The sequence below is a fragment of the Uloborus diversus genome, chromosome 3, assembly GCF_026930045.1.
Source record: "Uloborus diversus isolate 005 chromosome 3, Udiv.v.3.1, whole genome shotgun sequence".
Lineage (NCBI taxonomy): Eukaryota > Metazoa > Arthropoda > Arachnida > Araneae > Uloboridae > Uloborus > Uloborus diversus.
In genome coordinates, this window is record NC_072733.1 from 204,569,067 (window position 1) to 204,593,051 (window position 23,985).

General features: G+C 30.2%; 1 protein-coding gene across 1 annotated transcript in view; it reads left to right on the plus strand.

Annotated features, from left to right (window-relative positions):
* LOC129218524 (xaa-Pro aminopeptidase 1-like) overlaps window positions 1-23,985 on the plus strand; it is a 76,879-nt gene that overhangs the window by 24,852 nt on the left and 28,042 nt on the right. The window contains exons 6-13 of the mRNA XM_054852813.1: window positions 3,433-3,484; window positions 4,616-4,759; window positions 13,025-13,120; window positions 13,559-13,640; window positions 15,823-15,973; window positions 20,352-20,396; window positions 20,496-20,582; window positions 22,233-22,342. Of these exons, the coding sequence (XP_054708788.1) occupies window positions 3,433-3,484; window positions 4,616-4,759; window positions 13,025-13,120; window positions 13,559-13,640; window positions 15,823-15,973; window positions 20,352-20,396; window positions 20,496-20,582; window positions 22,233-22,342 (767 nt within the window). The remainder of the gene's footprint in view (window positions 1-3,432; window positions 3,485-4,615; window positions 4,760-13,024; window positions 13,121-13,558; window positions 13,641-15,822; window positions 15,974-20,351; window positions 20,397-20,495; window positions 20,583-22,232; window positions 22,343-23,985) is intronic.

Genomic DNA, 23,985 nt, shown 5'->3' on the forward strand with positions numbered 1-23,985 from the left:
TGGTCTAGTAGCTCGCTCCACTCTTTTAGCAATTTCCAAAAATTTGCTTGCACATACTTCTCTATGATTATTCAGTTGTTCGATGCCTGTCTGCAATTACATCACCATGACTTAGCCCCACTAGTTATTACTCTTAATGCATTGTTTTGAACATCATTGTATTTAGCAAGGTTAGTGTTGCTTGCTAGTGAGATTGACTTCACTGCTATAATCAAAGATGGGTCAGATATAGATCTTATATGCAGTAGATAGATTGTCTTGAGTGCAGCTTTTCAGAAGGTTGATTCGTTTCTGACCATTCTCAACTGCTTCTTTGATATGCGCCAAAAAGAATAGCTTTGTGTCAAGAGTATTTACGAGGCATTTAGACAGAGAGAACTACTGAAGAGAGTGTACACTTATACTGTAGGTAGGTCTGTGGAGCCTCTGTGACAGAGTAAAAAGCTGGGTGACTATTTTCTCAGCAGTTACCTTCATTTTGTTGAACTCTGCAAGGTTTCCAAGTGTCTTGTTTAGCCAATCTAAGTGAATATTGCTGTCCGCCCCCCCCCCCCATATAAAGATGTCATTGACAGAGAAGAAGCGGGTGATATCCCAAAGACTTTTTTTCTGTAGGGATATCTTTACGTTGTCTATCATGATGTTAAACAGGAAGCAGAGCAGCATCATTCCCTGGCTCAAAAATTTGTAGGCAGAGATGGCATTCAGAAATTTACTCTGAATGATTCAATCATTCAGGAAGTTTTCTAAGTTGTGACTAGCCCAGTAAACAGAATTCTGCTTAATCTATGGAGACTATTTCGTTGGTTTTAGTGATGTGACCAGTAACATCCAACAATAGTGTTGATTTTAAGAGCCCTTAAGAGATAAAATGCTTTACATTTATCCACCAATATACATGACATTTGTTTTGCTTGATTTTGGTTTTTATGGATTTTTATGGATATTTTTTTTATGGATTAAAAAAAAAAGAACTTACTGTGTATGAAAGCATAAATTAATTTTGTTCATGGAATATTAGAAGTGCACAAGTAACTTCATTCAAAAGGTAAGGGAAATGTGTTGGTAATTTTCTTTACTATTCTTCCAGCACAAAATTTAAGAAAAAAATCTCTTTCTGGTAGTCATGTCACATATTAATAAGGGAAAATAACTCATAATTTTATTTTGCAGTTCATCTCATTTAAAATGGAACTCATTCAGTACTTTTTGAGTCTAAATGGGGGACTTGTATCCCTTAACATTCTTTGTTCAGGACAAGAAAATAGTCAATGAAAGTACTTGTGAAATCCAGGTACAGCAAACTCCAAGGGACCATAAATTTTGTTCGTTGTAACAGGAATTTCATTTTAATAAAATTCAAGCAATGCAATTGAAGTTAAATAGGAACTGAAAATTTATTTCATTGAAAAGGATATTTGTTTGTGTTGGTTTTCATCATTAGGGGATTTCACTGTTTCAATTTGGTCAGTATATTTAAAATTTAACCTAACTCTATATTTTCTGTGAAATAACCAACCAATTTCTTTTTTAAAATATTGCATTCCCCCCTCCTCTCCTCTTATAAACTTAAAGAAATGCCAATAAGACATAAATAACCAATAGTTCATCTTACTTTTCTCCAGCCTGGTAAATTGTTCCTTCTTTGTAGGGTAGTGCCAGTCCATATTTTTTTTGCTTCTCTGATTTATGTCACCTTTCTACTAAGAACCATGGTTTTTGTCACTAACTAAATTACGAAGCGGAAATTTTATTTCACCAATGCTGTAAGACCCTGGTGAAACAATTACTGTTCTGCATTAAATGCCCCAAACAAGTTCAACTTTTAAAATTTATTTAATTGGTTATTTATTCATCAAAATGTTGCTCTGCTATGGATATATTTATCAAACCTTACTAGAACTTACTTCCAGAATGCAAATAATAGTTCCAAGTACTGTTCAATTTCAATTAAAAAATTATTATGATGCGGTAATTATACTTTCTCTTGTAAAAAAATCCTGTTTTATTAGGGAAATGGACAGAAATGACTATAAAAAAGTTAAAACATTCAACTTAAGCTAAAAAATATTTATCCATCATTATGTAATAGTGAAGAGGACAGTTTCTGTTCCAGGTTTTAGTGTTCTAACACATTGGTGCCTTTCCTGAAAAACTCATATTGTTGGACTTGAGTTTGAGCAAAAATTGGATATCTTGTTTAATCAAGAGCTGCAACAAAAACATATCGTAAATACAGGATTTGTACCCTGTCTGGAAATCCTTGAATATTTCTTTCTCTCTAGAAACAAGATTTTAAAATGTTTTATTTATTCTAGGAAATCATTGTTTTCTGAATACAATTAAAATTTCTATGAAAATTTTAAAATGTAATCCAATTTTTTTTTCAGAATAACATCAACTCTCTGTAACTCGAAGTTGCAAGAGACTGGCTAAAGTCTTTGAGTTATTGGAAGTTCCCCTCCCAGCTTTTTCACGAATGTTTTTTTTTCTTCTGAAATAGTGTACGCTAGTTTAGACTATAACTATCATAGTGTAGAATAAAAAGAATTATTAGTACAGTACAAAAACATTTCACAGAGAATAAATTTTATTAGCATACTCACTTAAAAAAAAGGAAGTAATTTTTGTCTGCTTACATTTTTTCTTTCTTTTTTGGACGTGAGGAAGTCATACCATTTTTCAACAAACAGACTTTCGGTTTCAAGCTGAGCATTTTCAATTTTTGTTTTGACATCGTTCTAAGTAAACACCACACAACCAAATTTCAATCTTGAAGTATGAATTGGAAATGGCCAAGCAGGGTTGCCATATTTTCAGGATAGCAAAAAACACAAAACGTTAAGAAAATATCCTGAGACAATACGAAGTTGCCCAACTTCTTTTGATCACATCACTTTCAAACATTATTTTGTCATAAAAGCACAATTATTTATGTTGTCCAGAAAAAAGCAATTTTTTTTTCAAATTTTGACAAAATTTAAAGTTAACCAAAAATAGCCAGCTGTTACTCAATCAAGTTTTAGGTCACCAGACGTAGCAAAATGTAGCCCAATCGGCTCTTCATTAACGTCTGGAGGAAAAAGACGTACTGATGCCCGTTCGCAGAATAAAAGCAAAGCACTGTGTGAAAAGAAAAATAATTCTTTGCGTGTGTTTTTTTGTTGGATTTTCGCTAATGGAATAAAAACAAAACTTTCATAAGAGCTTCGACTTAAAAGTTGTTCCCTTCAAGATATAGAGACAACTTAGAATTGGAAAACATTAATAATTTTGGGACTAAATGAAAACTTCAAGACAAAGGAATATTCGAGTTATAAGACTTCGAGTTATCGAGAGTTGACAGTATTAAATCAAAAGTATATTTTATTCAAATATTATGCTGTATTATTTATGTACGCTATAAAATGCTTATGTTCAAATCTTTCATAGGTACTTCCTGTAGGCAGCAAAATTGGCATAGATCCTCTATTAATATCATACGGTGAGAAAAAATCATCCTCATTTTTAATGTTCTTCTCAGGGTTATAATTCTTTGCACAGTGTTGTTACATACTATTCCTAATAATAGAATGGAATAGGAATTTTGCAGAATACTAAGCTCTCTGCTATTGCACCATTAACAATTAATTTTTTATTGCCAGTTGAGATTTGATTGATTTTCTTGCATTCTTTTGTAAGAATAGTTTTACAAAAAATTTTGGAAATTCCTGTCCACAGATGAGTCAATCCTCCAGTGTATTACCTCATTTTTTGTGCTTAATTTCTCGACTTATACACAAGTATATACAGTAGTGTTTTTGGATGAGTTTTTGCCGGTGCATTGTATTGTATTTGTAAATGTTTTTAATGCATTGGGGGTATATTCTAAATTATTTTAGGCATGTAAGAAATAGTTTATTTCATAATATTGCATTTATTTTTGAATATTTAAATAATTTTGTTATTTTACAGATAGGAATGTATTTTTTTTCTTCGGACGGATCACACAACTTTAAATTTTTGTTGACTTCTCAACACCTGTCTTTCAGTTCAATGAACTTCAGTTCTTAATCTGTAAATATTTCTACAATACAGATCTACACAAATCAATACACTAATTATAATCACATGAACTTAGTATAAATGCATATAATGATTAATTGTGTTAAATATAAAGTTTCTGCTGATATTTGAGAAAAGGGTCAAAGAAGAAGACTACATAATGTCAGCTAACTCTTACTAGATTTTTCTTCACTCTGTATAAAAGCATTCCTCACTTATATCTTTTCACAGCTCTCTCCTTCAAGTTTTCGGATTGGCTGTCAAAATAGCAATTGTTGACATTCAACCAACTAAACTGAAAACTAAATATTATTCAAATAAAGTGGGTTGGCAATACATACACAGATCTCCCCTACAAACCCATTTTAAAAATGATCAGTTATTATAAATTTTATGGATTTGCAGGGAAGTTACAAAATTATTTTAGATTAATTAGCATCCTTCATTTTTCAAACAATGTTTCGTAATGAAATGTAGTTTTAATGTTCATTTTAATGTATTACTGATGTGTTTTTTGTATTCAGCGCTGTTATGAAGGTTTTAATATAATATTTTTCTCCTTCATGATTAGAAGACTGGATAGATTTGTCTTCCAAACTAGAATTATCTGGACATTCCTTACATGCCATTTCTCAAAATTTAGTTGATTTAATTTGGGATGATAGACCACCCCTTCCATCCAATATTATTGAACCTATGTCTCTAGTATACACAGGTAAGCTCTATTCTATGCTTTTGAAGTTTACAATATAAATTACTGATACTTATTTGTAGAGATGCACCGAATACCTAATATTCTTTTAAAACTCACGCCAAATATGGAATGTTTAGTTAACATTTCTAAACTGTGAAATTGATAGTAAGTGTCTGTTTTCAGAAACAGGTAATATTTATACACCAAAATGTAATGGTTTGCAATTCAAAAATGCAAAACATCTATGGTTCTTGCACCGTAATTTACCTTTATCAAACCGTGATTAATTTAATTAGTTTTCTTTAACAATAATTTTTAATACAGTCGACTCTCAATATAATGACCATCTACTCCCCCCCCCCCCCCCCCCCCCCAAGAAAAAGGTCTTTATAACGAATCGTTGTTATGAGAGGTAGAACTTTAAAAAGTATACATATGCATCATGCATGTTTCTTTGCTCCAATAAAATTGGCACTTTTTCAAAGATTCCAGTTAAATGCTTAAATTATTTTTTATCATTGGAATTTTTTTTTAAAGATATGGGTGCGAAATATTAAAAAGATTTTAAAGTAGAAAGTATGGGAAAAAATTTAATACATACTTAAAAGTAATTTATTTGCTGAAGATAAAATCAGAAACAGTTGTTTGCCTTTTTAGCTCATGTGATTTTTGCAAAACATAATTTTCCATTTCAATTATAAATAATAAATAATGTTTTTCTTGCCTTTCAAGGAAACATTTAAAATTCCCTCCAGCATTTGAAACATTTTGCATACAAGGAACATTGTAGGAATCTGGAAATTTCATTTTATTCCTCCTCTTATTTTTTCTGTGCTGTAGTGAGTGGTATTTCCCCTACCCTGCAAAGTTGGATTGAACACTGAAGACTCCATGAAGCTGTCCCTAAGCAATAATCAAAGTCATATGAAGAAGCATTTTTTTTTTTAAACCGGAAATAGTGGCTGTTGAATTTGGTTGCTGTATTGGATTGTACCACGCAGAACGGTTGTCATACGGAAAGCAAATTAACATAGAATTCATACAGACAGAGTTAGGGCTTTTACCACTGGTTGTTATGAGCGTCAACTGTAGTTCATATAGTGTAAATCTTCAAGTTTTTAAACACTGCAAAATTTAGGGCATCCAATGTTTCTTTTATATATTTCTATTACTCACCTTTCTAAATATTTGTAAAATGATTTTTTGTTTTTGAAAAAAAAAATACTTCTTTAAAATAGTAGTAAATTGACTTAACACGTTTCTGAACACTTGATGCTCCATTGTGTCTTTTTATCCCCTAGTTTCTGCTTCATATTTAAATGAATTAGTAATAGTATGGTAATGGAACATGTCATAAGATTTCTTTAAAATGTAAAGCTACAAAATTAAAGCCGACATTTAAGTGTTTTCTTTTACAGTAACATTACTTTGTATGTGATGACTTAAATAAGTAATTTAAATCAATCTCATACTAAAGTTCATTTTTCATTGTATAAAAAAATGATTTTGTTTACCAATATTCTCGAATATTTGAATTTGTTTACTATTCCCTTGCCGAATATTCAGTTCCTCTGTTGAATATATGCAGTATACCAAATATTAACCGAATATTCAGTGCATCTCTACTAATTTAACCTTCATTCTTTAAAGTTTTCAAAATGCAATGACATGCAAATAAACTTGATTTTATTTATTATTTTGCATTATAAACTCTCTTTCATAGTTCTTGCATTGTTTTCGTTATTTTAAAAGTCATAGTGCAAGAGTCCCAAACTGGGTTCCATGGCATTTTGGGGTACTGTAGGAAGAGGCAAGGGGTGAGGCAAAGTGTCCATCGTATCAATATACAACTATATGTATAGAACATTTATGTACAGTACGCAGCAAATTTTAGGGGGTCTATGGGGCGATACAGTAATGTAACTATTTCATTTATTATTTTTAATGGACTTCTCTATAACATATATTTTTTTTTAGTTATTTAAAAAGAATACAAAAACATAAAACATATTTGATTAATAGCATTTTTGTTTGCTAAGAAAGTAATACTGGAATCAGATGACAGAGTGGTGGAATACATTTAACGTACTGGTTTCAAATTCAAGGGTACTATCGCGATTCGCAATTAATTCTTCTTTGATGGAATCAATAATTAACAACCCGTAACAGGGGAGGTGAAAAAGTGGGACGTAACATGGGACTTGAGGTCTCAGAGAATGCTGTTTTTACAATTTTTTAAAAAAAATGTCTAATTAAGAAACATTCCTGTAATTTCCCTTAGATGTTCTTTGAACTTTTATTAGCATGGGGATTTTTTAATTTTGAATCGAAATATACCTTTTCCGAGGAAATTTTACTAGAGTTAAAATTTTTCAAGACAATCACACGCTGCAATAAATAACTAACTACTCGTAATAAAACTGAATCTATTATTTTTTAATCATTTAATTTTAGTTCTTTAATATACGCAGAACATTTAAGCACCAGAAAGTTGATTATATCATGTTACGTGAAAATTTTGAAAGCCCTTTAACTATTAGTATTTCGATTTGTATTTGGAGGAATAGCTCAGCCCTCTTTGTCCCTAGAACATCATTGTGTAATGTTTGTGACCATTTCAAATAACTCACAATCTCATCTAGAATATTTTGCATCTCTTCGGCATAACATGGATAAGACAAATGAACCTATATCCGTGGTTCTAACATTAAAAGCCATGTCTACTACTGCCGAAAATAGTAACGCTGAAGGGGAAATGTGGTCTCACAGACCTCTTCTAAAGAATGCAATGAAATTGAAACCAGATGCACTCGCCTAAAGATACTTATAAGCAACGGGGGTGTTCAAGGTCACAAAACAAAAAGCTATTGAGAAAAACCATTCAATCGAACTGAAATAGAAATAGGAGTGATCGTTTGAACTTCCAAGCGATCTGTGAGACCACACCTCTCCTGTTAAGGGTAAAAAAAAAAAAGTAGATGTACCTAGGAACGTCATTTTGGTCCAGGAAGCTATTTGCAAGGCAATAGATTTCTTTTTCAGGTTATACAAAATAAAAAATGAAAGAAATCACATGGTAGTTTCTTGGCAAAACCATAATATTAATGGAAACGTTATATATTATCAAACTGTTACCTCAACTGTATTATGGTTTCAAGAACAAATCAGCAACTACTTTGAAATTTTGAAAAAAGTAGTTTATGAATTCTTCATTAAAATGTTCTAAAGTTATGAATTTCTTAATTACATAATATTTGTAGTTAGAATGTAAATTAATTTACAAAAACTCAAATGAGGTATGGGTTTGTTTAATACAGTAAAATCCCTCTAATGCGGACACTAACGGGACAAATGTTTTTGTCCGCAATAGAGAGGTGTCCGCAGGACAGGGGTTTAATAATGTTATTTGCATTGGAACTGGGGAATTAAAGAATGTCCGCATAAGAGGGGTGTCCGCCTTTGAGGGGTGTCCGTTAGGAGGGGTTTTACTGTAATCTCTTACCCTCATGCTAAAATCATTGTGACTATGTTTTTTATTAAAATCACTCATTTTATTGCATCTCGGTAAAATTATACAGGGTTTAGGATTTAATTGGCTTGAAATGTTAAAGATATTTTACGTATACGTTCAAAGTATATTAGTGCATAATATTTTATGTAATTAAAAGTAGATTAATTGGGCTTAAGGGATCCCTGTACCCCCTCCACCCCCCCCCCCCCAAAAAAAAACATTTAAAAAGAAATTCATGAACACTTTGTTATGAAACATTGCGAGAGGAGAGGGAGTTGTGTTTTTCAATTTTAGAGGCCCTCTCCAAAAGTTATTTCTGTATCTGCCATACATTCCACCCAAGCAAAGCAAGCAATGCTTGGGCTATCTGAAAGATTAATTAAAAAATAATAATAATTTGTTATTTTCAGGGATGAGATTTTTCGGACTTTTGCTGGAATTCCGGCTTTTCCTGTTGTCTTTTAAAACCTTTCCTCCTTTTCCTCCTTTTTTTTTGTATCTTTCAGGCCTTATTCTTCTCGAAAATCGGAAAAAAATTTGATTTTTAAAAATTTTCGGTCCCTGATCTCTTATTCTTTTCACCCCCCCCCCCAAATCTTCATCTTCTGTGATATCTGCCAAAAACATGTGTTTTGGAATCACGCCAACGACATCAAACACGTGCTTCGCCGAAAGTTGCATGCCTCGTTTGAGATTTCAATCTTTTTGCATCCTGCAAGTAATTCTATTATTTTTAATGTTGGGTGGTTTTTTATAATATATTACCTTATATCTGCTTATTTTATTAATCATTTTAATAATATTTTTATTTCTTTAGTTTATTTAAAAAAATGCAGAAGTCAGTCAAAAAACATGGCTTTGCACCCACAGACTCGAATTCATTGAAACTTGGCGTGGTTACTTTTTTTGCACATTTATGAAAGTGTAAAAAATATTTATGGTGAATCTCAAATGATTTAGGCTTTACAGCCTATTAAAAGTTTTGAGATTTCATGATTAAATTAGGCAGCTGCAAGTTGTTCTTTTAATTTCAAAATCGTATTAGGAAGTTTTTAAAAACAAATTTTGGGTTCCAATGCAAGGAAAAAGATAACCAATCATTTATATACAAATATATTTATTTTCAATGCTTACTATGAAAATTATGTTCTACTACATAAAGAAATTTTAGATTTTTCTCTGTTGTAAATTTTTACTTTACAAAGAGGCCTAATTTTAAAATTTATACTCTCACTCATTTATCGCATGAGTTTTTAACTCAAATGTTTTTAATGAAAAAAAAGGTATTTTTCTCTAAAAAATATGAAAAGTCGACACTACTGTGTGATGCAGCCAAGATTGACCTCTGGCTCCCCCAACCCTTTATTCAAGGATTCAGGGGTTAGAAATTGTTGCCTCTTTTTCAAAATGTAGAGTTATTTAGGAATAAACACTTACAAGAAATGGTACAATGCAGCAAATTGTGCAAAATTATTACTCATACTTAATTAAATACATATTATCTTTAAAACTGGTAAATTAGCCATTTTTTGTTCAATTTTTGAATATCATGGCTTCCAGGTTCTATTTTGATACGGTTTTGTATATCATCCCTTTCACGAATTATTTTTGGATATCATCACTTTTACGAATTTTTTTTATAGATCCTCCTTTTTGCTCTCTGATCACTCTCATCCCTGTATTTTTATGCTAATTAAGGGCACGAAATATGAATAAGGTATGTATTTTCTGTTCCTCTAAATGAGTTAAACCTGCAAGTAGCTCTATGAAGATCCCCCGATCACAATTCTCCCATCTGGTAAACAGCAAACCATGAGAATTCAACAAGCCTAATCTAAGCAGGAACATGAGTAAAGGGTTATAGCCATGACAACCCACATCACCCTAGTTTCTATACTGTGAGAGAAGACAGAGAAGCGTGTTTTATGGTGCCAATCACGGCAATCCTAGCAGGCTTGGCTTGTTTGGGGCGAATCGCTTGTCACTGTTATATAATGCTTTAAAAGACGATTATAGTGCACAACTTGGGATCAGAAGTTTTGACTTATATAGATTTTTGCGTTATATGGACCATCTCACAGATTTAAAAAATAATATTCAGTATGTGTCAATAAATTTACGCATCAGAATAAACTTTAATTGCAACGAGTATTAGAGCTCAAATTATGCAATTTAACTATCATTTACAAATGTGTTTTGTAATTAATAGAAAATGCATTATGTAACGCTTTCACTATTTTAATGGTTTGCATAACAATAGTACTTTCAAGAACAATCTGGTACTCCTTTGTTGACTGGATACTAATTTTCACTAAAAAGCTTTGATTTATGATGGAAAGCTGAAAAAACACCCAAAATTTAGTTTGCTAAAGCCTTGAAAATCAAATTTGAAATTTTGAACATTTTCAAAAATTGTGGTTTTTGAAGTGATATTAATCAAAAACCTCATTTTCTAAAGGTCTGAAAATTGGCTTAACTGAACGCCTTTTGATGCTTAACAAGTTAATATACCCCTACTTGTGTGTTATTGTTTAGGAGATGTTTAACCATTCATCAAAAGTGACTTTATTGCCATGATGTGCATGCTAAGTGAAATTTGTTCGAAATGATTGCAGAATTGAAATTCTGATATGTTAATGCCTGTTCATAACGAAAGTAGTATGTTGTAATGAACAGGTTACAATCAGTACCAGTAAAAAATCTTTTTTTTTTTTTCCTGTTTGCAACATAAATTTATTTTGTATTATTTTGTCTCCATAGCTATGCATTCACCATTTCTTAGCAACAGATTAAAATTTCTCTCTTTCAATTACAAAATTCAGTTCAATTAGATGACATAGGACTCTGGTTTCCAAGAAAAAATGCACAACTTGGTGAATTTCAACTTGTTAAACAACATTAAAAGGGGTTCAAATGAGCAAATATTTGTAATTAAAAAAAATGAAAGTTGGCTCATTGAGATTTTGTTTTTTGAGTAATCTCACTTTTAAAATTGTAATTTTTGAAAAATTTGAAAGTTTTCAATTTTGATTTTCATGGTTACATGCATCTTAGGATTATTACAATCTATGCTTTGAAGCTACCATATTAGGGCTTCGGATTGCCATTTCTGTTTAGTAAAAAAGAGTTTCATTGTGGAACAAATATTAATTGGGTAAAAATACGGTTTTTCAGCTCAAAAAAAAAAAAAAAAAAAATCTTTTTTCCTGATCAATAAATTCAGCTTTTTAAAAATGATGTGTAAGTCCTTATTTATTTGTAGAAAAAAAAATTAATTTGAATAGGTTATATATTTTTGAAGTTGTGTCCATTTTAAATAGAGTGTTTTCCTGATTTTTATTGAAAATGGCCGATTTATACAGAAGTTTAATAAGCCTAATATTTTTTTTTTGGAGTTTAAAAAAAAAGAAAAGAATCATGCAAACCCTTTTGATACATTTTATTAATCTATCAGTTGAAATTTATATTTTAAAAAAAATCTCAGATGCACAAGATCATGTGTCCTCCTCCCTGATTTGAAATAAAATGCCTATTATTAAAGTTATGTTCAGTAAAACAGAAGTATCAATTTACAGTCGAATCCCGACTTACGCGAGGAATGCATTCCAAGACCGTTTGCGTAAGTCGAAATTTCGCGTTGTAGAAAAAGTTATGTGTAAATTTTTTTATAAACATACTTAATTATTTTAGACATTTGTTAACACCACCTCAAACTGTTTTAAAACATTCCTTAATTATACATAACTGTTTCTTAGATAAAGAACTGAATTTTCATTTGTATTCCTAAAAAAACCCGTTTTAATCAACATAAAATACTGTTACGATGCACAAAATCAGTGATCAACAAAAAAGAGAGACAAAAATAAACCAGTACTGTACATACACTATGGTGTAGTAATAAAATACGAACTAAAATAATACTATACAGTAGACCAAGTAATGATATTTGTAACTATAAAAAATGAAGATGTTGATGATTTATGTTGTGTGATCAAATCATTATTCTAATATATTTTGAAATAGTTACTTTGCTAGTTCTTTTATAACATTTACATCTATGGCAACACCCCTCTTTAATTCTCAATACAACAGCAGCTTCCATTTTCATAATGTTTGCATTTTGCTTCGACATTAATCGGCATACTTTTGCAGATTTTCTTTTCTTGACTTTTAATTGTACAAATGGAAGATTCACTCACACCTAATTGTTGTGCTATCTCCGACACATTTTTTAGTTGTTCAAGCACATCGAGAACCTTTAGCTTTTTTTAACTGTCAGAAACTTTCTCTTTTTTTGTCTTCACAAACTTTTGATGTAAAAGTGCTCTTAAGTGTCATCATATTTTATCAACTTTTGCATTTAAAATGAAAAAAATATGGTAAATACGAAGTAAGTATTTGTATACACAAACAAAGCTATGTTCAGACTAGTACGGTGTGGGAACTTCCGCTGCTAGTGATGCTAAAAGGATGAAGTCCATTCGCAAAAAAAAATATTTTTAGCAGCCAATAACAAAGCCAATACTTTCACATGGCGATTCCCTTCTGAAAATGTTTGTGTTGCGGGTGAGGAATTCGCGTTGGGTTTAAAATTATTTACTGGTGAAAAAATCGCATTGTGTAGCCATTTCGCGTAGGTCGAATCACGTTGTAGCCGAAGTCGACTATACCATGTTCATGTTAGAACTCAGGATTGAAATAAGTTGTAAAATCTGTAGCAGTTTTAGCATGCGTTATTTAAAAAAAAAAAAATTAATAATTTTTTCATGCTGTAGGAAGGTCATGGCAAGAAAAAGTAGTTGATGTTCGGCTGATAATGAAAGAAAAAGGAGCAACTGCCTTGATTGTTACTGCTTTGGATGAGGTAGCGTGTAAGTATGTTTTAAATTTTTTACACATTTGCTTTTAAAGTAGCCAATGTAAGTACTCTAATAAAGCTTAGTACAAGAAAGGCTACCTTCTATGGGGGTGCAATGAATCATTCGTTGAACTACCACTAAAAATTATTTTTATTAAACGACCTATGTTGGTTATAGATTACCTTAAGCATATATGCCTTTAAAAAAAATTCATTTAAACTGGGTAAAAATGACATATGAGGACAAATTAAATATTAATGTACAATCCAGTTATGACTAAGTCTCTCCGCAAGTCTTCTTCGTCTTAAATGTAGAATGTGGCCTTTAAAGGGAGCTGAAGCTAAGCTGTGGCTCATTGTTCTTAGTCATATTTTTATTGCTCTTTGAATTCTTATTAAACAGTTTGTTACCATTTGTTCATTAATTAAACATTCCGCATTTCCATTTTAGGGTTGTTTAATTTACGTGGCAGTGATTTTGATTACAATCCTGTTTTCCTTGCTTTCGGAGTTGTGACTTTGGAAACTGTTTAGTAAGTATTTATGTTTGCGATATGCTTTTAAAATGTTTGTCATGCTGAATGTGTAATGTCACACTCAGTTGTTTATGTATTAAAAAAACAAAAAAAATGTTCGTAACAAGTAATTAGCCAAATGGATGTTGTAATTTTGAGCACTTGTTTTGTTCTTGATTATTATAAATAATAATGACTTTTTAAAAATTTGAGCCATTCATAATGGTATCAACAAAATTTATTTTTTTTTTCTTGTAAACTTCTTTAAAAATTTGTTTTTTTATTAATGCATTTTAATTTATACTTGATATTGTTCTTCATACTTCTTCCTATGTGAACTATAGGAACGAGTACTTCTGAACTAAATTGCTAGGATTTAAAGTATGTAGTTTTACCCTATGCACAAAAAAAAGTCACCTGCCACAGGTGGCATTGAAACACCACAGGTTGCCAAAGAGGGTTTGCTAGCGAAGCCCTCTGGTATCAAATGAAACCTGGTTGATGTGGCCAATTTTGAATCAGATTTTGTAATTTTCTAATGTATTTTTTTTATGATTGGCAGGTTATATAAATATCAAATTTTGCTCTCACCATGTTTCTTAATTATTTTTTTTTTTACTGATTTGAATGAATGTATAGTTAGCCACTTCAAAGTTGTAGAAGATCTTCAAATTAAATTTGTCAGTTGAATTTGTAACAAAAGAAACTTTTATATTTTTGCATTAAAGTATTACCCTATATAATGTTTCTCATGCACAGGGTGTCTGTCCACCTGAAAAGTCTGGGAAAGTTATGAATTTTGACTATGATCGAAAATGGTCATGGAAAGTCATGATTTTCAGCAAAAAATGCTCAAAAATCATGGAAACTGATGATTTGTCATGGATTTTGGGTTCAAGAACATGCATATTTATCAAATTATAGGTTATGTGCAAAATTTATGCATTTTAACCATTTCTTACGCTTTTGCTCTTCGGTCTCGATTTTTCAAATTTTGAAATGTGATTGCATCTGCTTCTATAATACTCACTTGCTTTTCTGTACTATGTGATTCTATCGTTTGGACATTTACAATTTTGTGTTTAACATTATTTTTAACCCTCCTTCTATGTCTAATTGTGTAATTGAGGACTTGTAGACTTCTGCCGCTCTCATTCAACAGGAAAATTTTAAGTCATTTTCATCCATGTTGATTCAAGAGCCTCACAAAAATTATCATTAATTTACACCAGTGTCTTAAGTTAATGGAGATTTTAGAAACTAAAATTAGTCTAAAGAATTAATTAAAGATAATTAGGCCATCAGTAAAATACAGAAATCATTGAATTTTCAAGGGTAAAATTTTTAAAAAGTAGAAGTTTAAAAATTAGAAAAATTCAGGAATTTTCCCAATATTTGTAGCGTATCCTTAAACTGTTCCGGTAATATATCTGATAATATCTAATGAATTAATGATCAAGTACTTTAATTTAATGTATTATTTTTTATGATTATTTATTTATTTTATTTATTGTGAACTTAATTTTTAGTAATTTATAAATTATTGTTTAGTTGCAGATATTTTAGAAAATTATTAGCTTAAAAAATTCAATAAGGAAAAAAATAAAAATAAAAATCTAGCTTTAATGTTTCATTGTTCACCAGTTGTGTTACATCATTATTGCTGCATTTGGAAACTTTTTTTCAGCATTTTTAGTGAATGGAAAAACTATTGTGTATCATATCAGATTTTCAGAGAAAAAGTAATAAATTTGTTTATATGTAAATTCTTACCTGTATAAAAATTTTGTATGCTTTATTAGAATTCAAAAAATATTTTGAACAATTTTAGATTTGTCAATTTGTGTCTTTGGTAGAAAAAGAAATAAATTGATGCTCTGTAATTATTTCATGTGTGTATCACTAGTCATTGTTGCATCAATTGTTTTTTAGTTATAATATTATTTGACCTAGTTACATTTTGAGCTAATTTGGATTTTCAGAAACAAATTTCCAAAACATAGATCAGATGGTTCCAATTTACTTTTCGCAAAACACTAATTTAGATTTTCTTGTGAAAAATTAATTCTTTTTTCTGGAAAAATTACATCCTATGAGTCATGGAAACTTACAAGCAGAAGTCATGGAAAGTCATGAATTTCAAAACTCAAAATGTAGCAGATACCCTTTATGCAATTTGATTTTTTTCCTACAATTTCAGCCTTTTTGTTGATGAATCAAAAATTACTATTCAAGTGAAACGCCACTTTCAAGAAGATTGCTTTGATAAAATAAGAGTTGAAATACGCCCTTATCAATTAATAAAAGAATTTTTAACTTGGCTTGTTAATCAGCAGCATGATAAAATATGGGTAAGTGGTTTCTCAGATAGTTTAAAAAGTGCTTGAATTTTGTGCTGTAAATATTTGCTTTAAAATATGAAACTTGAAAAGGATTTAACTTACTTTAGTTTGAAGTCTTTGTGTATTTGTTTTAATAAATTACTTGTTAATTATTAGTCAGTTAAAAAAATTCTGGCTTTCACATATTCAATTGTCAAACAGGTATACTTTACCCCAGCTCATTATAATTTACTACAATGATCATGACAACATTATTGTAAACTGCTTATCCCGATATTGTTTTGCTAAAATATTTATGTGCTTTTAGAACAGAAAAGTTTGTTGCATTGAAATCGGCTTTTAATTGAGACAAAAAGCCAGATTTATGAAAAATTATCAAATTATATAAACAAAGAAATTTTGTAGTAATTAAAAAAATAAAAATACTACAAGTTAGCTGTTTTGTGGCTATAAAAGGTCAGGTTAGAAGCTAACCAATGGAAACACAGAACACTGGATGAAAAGAACCAGTTTTAAACCATGAAGCCAAACTCGAGGATTGGAAGTCGACTAATGAAGGAAATAAATTTAAAGCTTCCTATTTGATAAAATTTATTGAAAGAGCTTATACTTAAATGTTTTCAACAGGGGTGCCCCCTAAGAGCAAGGGCACCCTCGTAAATGTCATGGAGACCCCCCCCCCAGAAGTGAAAAATACCTTGCAAAACACCCTCCTAAAAATTTCAATGGTTCAGTCTGTACCATGACCCCCCTAGGTGGGCACCCCTGTTTTCAATGTAAAACCATTAAAGTATGTTTTCTCTAGTAAAATCTACTATTTCATTCATGTTTTTCAAAAATCTATTATTTATTTATTTTTTTCGAAAGGAGCAGTTATGCTAGAAATATTTACTCAAGATAAAGTAATAATAATAAATAAATTTGTTAGTACATGTAGTATTCATGTATTGATGAATAAGATCACACCAATGAGACCATGTATTCTGTCTCCAAATACTTAGGATACTGAAATATGCAATAAATATTTCAATCAATTTTTAAGGTTTTTATTACTTTATTATTATTATTATCTCTTTTTTTTGCATTGTTTGGAAAAATACTTTGATAAACTTTAACAGGGAATATCTTTTTTACAGAAGCTTAATGTAACCCTTATGAAAATGGTCTATAGAATTCTATAAAAAAAATAAAAAAAATCTTTAGAAATACCTATATAGTCTCATAGAATTATGGGAAAATTTTCTGTAGGCCATTTTCTATAGAATTTTATAGTGAAAAACTCTATAGGTTTCTATAAAATTAGTTCTATAGAATTCTATCTACTTCTTATAGAATTCTATAGAGTTATTTTTAATAGAATTCTATAGAAATGCCGTATAGAAAGTTGGACCATAATTCTATAAAACTCTATACAGGTATTTCTAATAGAGCCTCTATGGATCTTCTTTTAGAACTTCTATAGATCTTTTTATAGAGCCTCTATAGATCTTCCTATACAGCCTCTAGATCTTATTATGAGTCTCATAAAACACAATGACAATGCTTTACATATAATCGATAGATATTTGACAAAACTAAATTACGCCTAAAATATTAAATTCAGCAATTTATTCCAACGATTACACATTATTTTTAGATAGAGACACTTGCATAAAACTGAACAATGGCACCATTTGCGAGTGCTAATTAAATATTAAAACCCCTATCAGTACAAAAATAAATGTTAACACGTCCAAACTTTTGGTTATTGCTGCTTACATATAAACTAATAATACAAAAATCACTAGTAAATTAATGTCATTACTCAGTCATGAGCTTTATTTATTTAGTAAAATCAAATGCTATTTCCAATGCATAATGAAGTTCATTCTGGATTTCAAACTCAGTTTTGTTTTATAACTACTATTTATAATTTTTTTCATTCCCAATTGGTTTAATACAATTAAATATAACAAAACACAAAAATATTACATACTTTCTAATGAATTCGCCAATGTTCGACTATTTTCAGCGCAACTCTTTGAGACGATCGCACGTGCAAAATGGACAGTTCGATTTGGGGCAGAAAAGGGAAAACACACTGGCGCATGCGCAAAGAGATTGCGAGAAATAATGCCGGCAAGCTCTCGTGACAAAATACAGAGATTGCATTTTGGAATTTCAATTATTTTATTTACTAATCAATTACAAGAAGTTACACGGTTTCTCACACACTTAGAATTAACTTCAATGATAAAAAGTTTTATTATTACTGTAAAGTAACTTAAACATATTAAATAATAAGTCATTTTTGTCTTTTATGAGTATATTTTTTTATTATTTAATTAAGCGTGATTTTTTTCTTCAAACTATATGACAAAATGCAACAGTGTTATTATTAAAGACCATATTACAATCCTCCCTTGTAATAAAATGTATGACCTTAACAAGTAATTAATTGTTAAAATAATTATTCTTAAAATTAAATAGATTAATAGGAATTAAACTATTTCATTTTAGGGATTAAACTTCCTAATTAATTCGGGAATTTTAGCCTTTCCAAACTAGAAGTATTATATAAACACTAATGAAAGCTATAATTGTAAACAAAATGAATGAATTCTCAATTTTTCACAAAATTCTACAGTAAAGGAAATTTTCTGATCAAATTCTATAGAATTTTATAGAATTAAATATGTATAGAAACTTTATGCTCAAATTCCATAGCAGTTTCTTTAGAACTTTGTAAAAGTAATTCTCTTTCGAAACTTCATTCTCAAGTTCTATATGGATATCTATAGAATTATATAGAAATAATTTCTATAAAAACTTTCTTATAGAATTCTATATAATTTTATATCAACCATTCACTCACCCATCTCTATCAACCATTTTCATAAGGGAAGGTTGCCAAGTGTAAAAGTGAAACAATAATAATCAGATAAAATAAGCGAAAAGTAGCCAACCTATGTCATGACTGCACCCTACTCCTTAAACTGTAACCATACCTAAATGTTTATAACATCTTTTTATATCATGCAAGATTAATTGTGTCACTTAATACAAATATACAAATTCAAATGTGACAACCAGCAACAGGCTCTGGGTCCAGCTAGGCCTAGTCAGTTTATTAGTCCTCAATGAAAATCAAGGGCCCTCTAAAAGCTGTCTAACCCCTTACTCATTATTGCCTCTTCCAGTATGCTGTTTAAAGTGCCTACAACCTTACTAAAGTAATAATTTTTTCCTAATTTCCAGATTCGCCTAAGACTTGAATAGCTTAAAACCATGACCCCTTTTCTCATTTTCCATGCAAAAATCCAACCCATCAACATCTTTCATTTTGATAAATTCGCTGAACTGAATCATGTCTCCTCTGACTCTCCTTTGTTCCAGGCTATATACAGTTTGTGAGTACAAACTGCAAATATATATATATATAAAGGGTGTCCCAAAATTAACGCAAGATTTGAATTTGCCGCCATTTTTGCAATAAATGGTTGGCAACCCTGAAAAAAGAACAAGCTGAGAGTTTAGGGTAATCAAAAATGGAGCGTTATACGATACAATAACGCGCTTTCATTATTGAACAATTGTTTCAAAAATAATGAAAGTTGAGGCTGGTCAAGCAGTTACTGTTATTGGCGCTCGGTATCGCAACACGGTAATGCACGGGTGGTTGTGGGCTTGTTGACATAGACCTTTGAATTCAAATAACCCCATAAGAAGAAATTTAAAAATGTTAAATCACACGATCTAGGGTGCCAATTCTGATGACCGAAATGAGAGAGTACGCGACTAGGAAATGCCTTATGCAGTAATTGAAATGTTTCACTCTCTCTAGCTGTATGGTACAATAACACCCCATTTTTACTAACCCTAAACTCTCAACTGTCAAATTGTTCTTTTTTCATGGCTGCCAACAATTTATGGAAAAAATGGTGGCAAACTCAAATCTTGCGTTAATTTTGGGACACCCTTTATTACTATATAATGTATTTTTTAAGTATAAGGAGAATTTTTATCGAAATGTTACTCACAAAATTTGGTTCTGAATGTAGGTAAATGTTTCCTTCTTAAATGGTCTTGTTTTAGAAAAATTTTTTGATAATATTTCATCTTTTTTGAAAAATCTTAGGTTTTTTCAAACCTTGCTGAGATATATCTTTAGAGTCTTATCTTGCGAATATTACCAGAGATTGGTTATTATATTAATTTGTCCTTTATGCTTATTTTTGTATGTATTGAAATTAAGTTCTCTGGGCATGCTAGTTTACCTACTTTTTTCTCTTTTGATAATCCTGTTGAAACAAGAGAATTTAAGATAGGTGTTTAAACATTACTATTGTTAGTACTTTTACATTTCTAATAATTTTGATAGACTCTGAACAATATATTTCTTTTGCAGATAAGTAGAAAATCTAGTTATGCTCTGCTGAGGGAGATTCCAGAGGTAAGCGGATTTGAAAGCTTTTTGTCAGCATCCTTGCATGTTGATAATTTGTCATTATTACTGATCTGCAGTAACTCATAATTTTACATTTATTTATAGGGTTGTCGAATTGAAAATCCTAATCCTGTGTTATTGATGAAAGCTATTAAGCATGATGTTGAAATTGAATGCATGCGACGTGCACATGTAAGTATTAGAGGTAGATTCTTAATTTATTTCAATAAAAGCTTCATTCCACATTTTTATTTATTGCAGTCTTTGATGTTCATTGTTAATTAGATGTAGAGATGCAGATAAAATAACTAGCTAATGGAAGCATAATTAACCCAAATCTTTCTCTACAAAATTTTTCTGTAATTGTTATTTATTCAATGAATATGATTATAATATATAATGTCTAAAATGGGAAGCTTTTTATACCCTGTTTAAAAATTTATCTGCATTACACCCTTATTGTAAATGGTATTGAACTGCATGTAGCTATTCCAGTAAGCTGTTTATAGCATAAAAAATACAAAATTGTAACAGCAAAAGCTGCAAGTATACAACGGACATTCCTAAATATGCAGTATAAATATCTATCATGGCCTTACTTAAGGTGTGAGTTTTTATGGTTCTACCCCACCCCCTCTGAAATTTTTCAAAAAGTTCTTCATTATATTTTTTGCCATATTACTATATATTTTATTTTTAAAATTCATTTGGAAATGAAATTATTATTATTGAAGAATTGTACTAAATTAGTGCTTTATTTGTAGTATATTTATTTATTGTAGTTTTTGCGAACATCATTTCTTACAATCCAGAGTTTCCTTCAGATTTTGAATGCCTAACGCTCATAAAAACATTAAAATGCTTTAAATTTGAGAGTGCCAAGCTCTATGTTTAACATATTTGAGAAAGTCAAAAAAATATGAATTTTGGAAGTATTCGGAAAGACATTGAATATTTATCAAGGGTAAAGTTATGCGGTATTTAAATCAGAATTTTTTCTTTATTTAACAGATTCAACATCTTTTACATTTGATCATGTTGATGATCATAAAGCACTCCCCCTCCTCTCGCCCCACCACTTATTGTAACAAAAATCAGTAGAATATATGAATATTGAATTTAATTGATTATATAGACTTCTCGAAAAATATGTTTGGTAAAACCGTCCACAAAACAAAAACCTGTTTACGGTCCTGATATATATATATATATATATATATATATATATATATATATATATATTTAGGAAAAAATAGTGGAAGCTTTGAAAAAGAATCCATCATTTTCTTTTGGTGTTTAATTTGCTTGATAGCTACATGTTTCAAACTCATTAAGGCAAATTTTAAAGATTGAAAATGTACAGTGAAGAAGGTGTGTTCTTAAATATTTTTCTTGGTTGCAGCTGATGTGTTATGGTGCATCATTTACTCAGAATATGAAAAGTAGAATGCAACCAGAACCTTTTTGCTCTTGAAATAACCCCTGTTCTCAATGTTGATGCTTGTGTTCTTACAATGTAGGTTTAAATTAGACTTGGCAGGGGCGGGGCAGACCCAGATAATATAGATGAACATGTGAACGGCATTTGCAGATAACTTTGATACTTTTAAAACAAATTTGTTCTTTATTAAATTACGCATTTAAAACTTAACATTTTTGTTGTTTGCCATAATATAAGCCTTAGAAAGAGTGCGTTTTTTTTTTTTTTTTTTGCAGAAATTAAAAAAATATATTACAGTTTGCTGACAGTTTTAAATTTTTCTTTGGTTTGGGGAGAGGACTCGGTTGGTATAACTTGTTTTGTATATATATATTTGTATTCATTCATAATTATGTTATTAGGTCAAAGATGCAGTTGCAATGTGTGAATTTTTTGCTTGGCTGGAAGACGAAGTTTCCTCAAGTGAAGTCACAGAACTTTCAGCTGCTTTTAAGATTGAAGAATTTAGAAGGTGAGTTTGAGAATCGTTCATAGTGGGTTCCGAGTTTCTGTGATCTTTCTTTGTTTTATTACTAACTGACTTAATTTAACATTTATGATACTGTGTAACCTCTTTTAATGGTCTCCTCTAGACAACAGTAGCCTCTGAACTAGTGCCTAACAAGCAGTTCATTGATGCAATAAAGAGTCGAGTTGTTCCATCTAAAGACACTTATTGTCTTTAGATGAGTTGTCAACAATTTGTTGATCCATCGTTACTGATCTTTTTCTTAATTGCCACTAAATTTTACTGTGATGATGAAACCTTCATTGTTGTCCATTATTGGCTGAGATATACAAGCTCAAAAAATGGTCATTTGTACCAAAATTCAGCTATTTTGGATTTATCTCTATTGTTAAAATTTCAAGAACTTGAGAAATAATAGCTCAAATTCAGCAATTTGGGCACCCATTTCATACTAATTGTATGAAGAACACAAATCCAGTGTTTAAACACAGTTAAATATATGTCATAACATGATTTTTAAAAAGAAATCATATTCAGAATTTAGCCAAATTTAGTGGGTTGTAAATATATATATATATATATATATATATATATATATATATATATATATATATATATATATATATATATAGACCTTTAATATATTGTATCTGAAACTTGGCAGAAACACTGATCAGTATTTTTCAGTGCAAAGAAATATAGAAATGTAATATTTCTGAAATTTTTTTTTTAAAATTGTTTATGTAACTATGGTTATCAAGGTACATAACTCCTTGTTACTGTATATTATGAAAATATTTGTAAGAAATAAAGATTTCATTCTTATGTTTCACTATCTTAATATTAAATATTAAAGTCTTTACAATTCTCAAAATACATTCATAGCAATAATTTTGAAAATTGGATCATCTGAAACTAGCTCTTTTAACTAGAGATGGAGCAAAACTTCGGACGGGCCAAAGCACGAGGTGTGATTCGGCTGCATCAGCCGAAAATAAATTATGCTTTAAATTTTCATTTTAAGATTGTAATTACATAACATATTGTTCTTCAAACTATACACGATAATAAAATAAATAAAACAAAAAGAAAATTACAGGATTACAAACCGTGAGGAAAAAAATTTTAGGAGCATTTTAAAATTTCTTGAGCAGCTTGATATTTGCATTAAAATTCAGTAAAAAAACTAAAGCCACCAATCTAAAATTGTTTTTGAGCTTTGATGATCATTTTAAGGGCTAGCATAAAAATAAAAAATAGCTTTATACACTATGTCATGCTTGAAAAGGCTCGCCCAGGAAATGCAGAGTTCTGCTATTTTCGGGGAACTACTCCGTAAGATGTGGAGCAGTTGGCAACCCTGTATTTAATTTTAAAAATGGTGTGTATGGAGCCCTGGAACCAGAAACTGATCAATAACTAACAGTCCATTCTATTTAAACTTGAAAGTTCTCATGAAAGAAAAAAGTTAAATGAAATTGAACTGAATTTAGTTACTAATTGTATAAACAACTTTATTTCCTTTAAGTTGAAGCTAGTAATATGTGGCTTTCTTTAGACATTTCTAGTATTGACACTTACAAAAAAAAAAAAAAAAAGTTGATTTTTAGCGTCTACCACGCCAGGAATTTTTTTAAAGACGTATT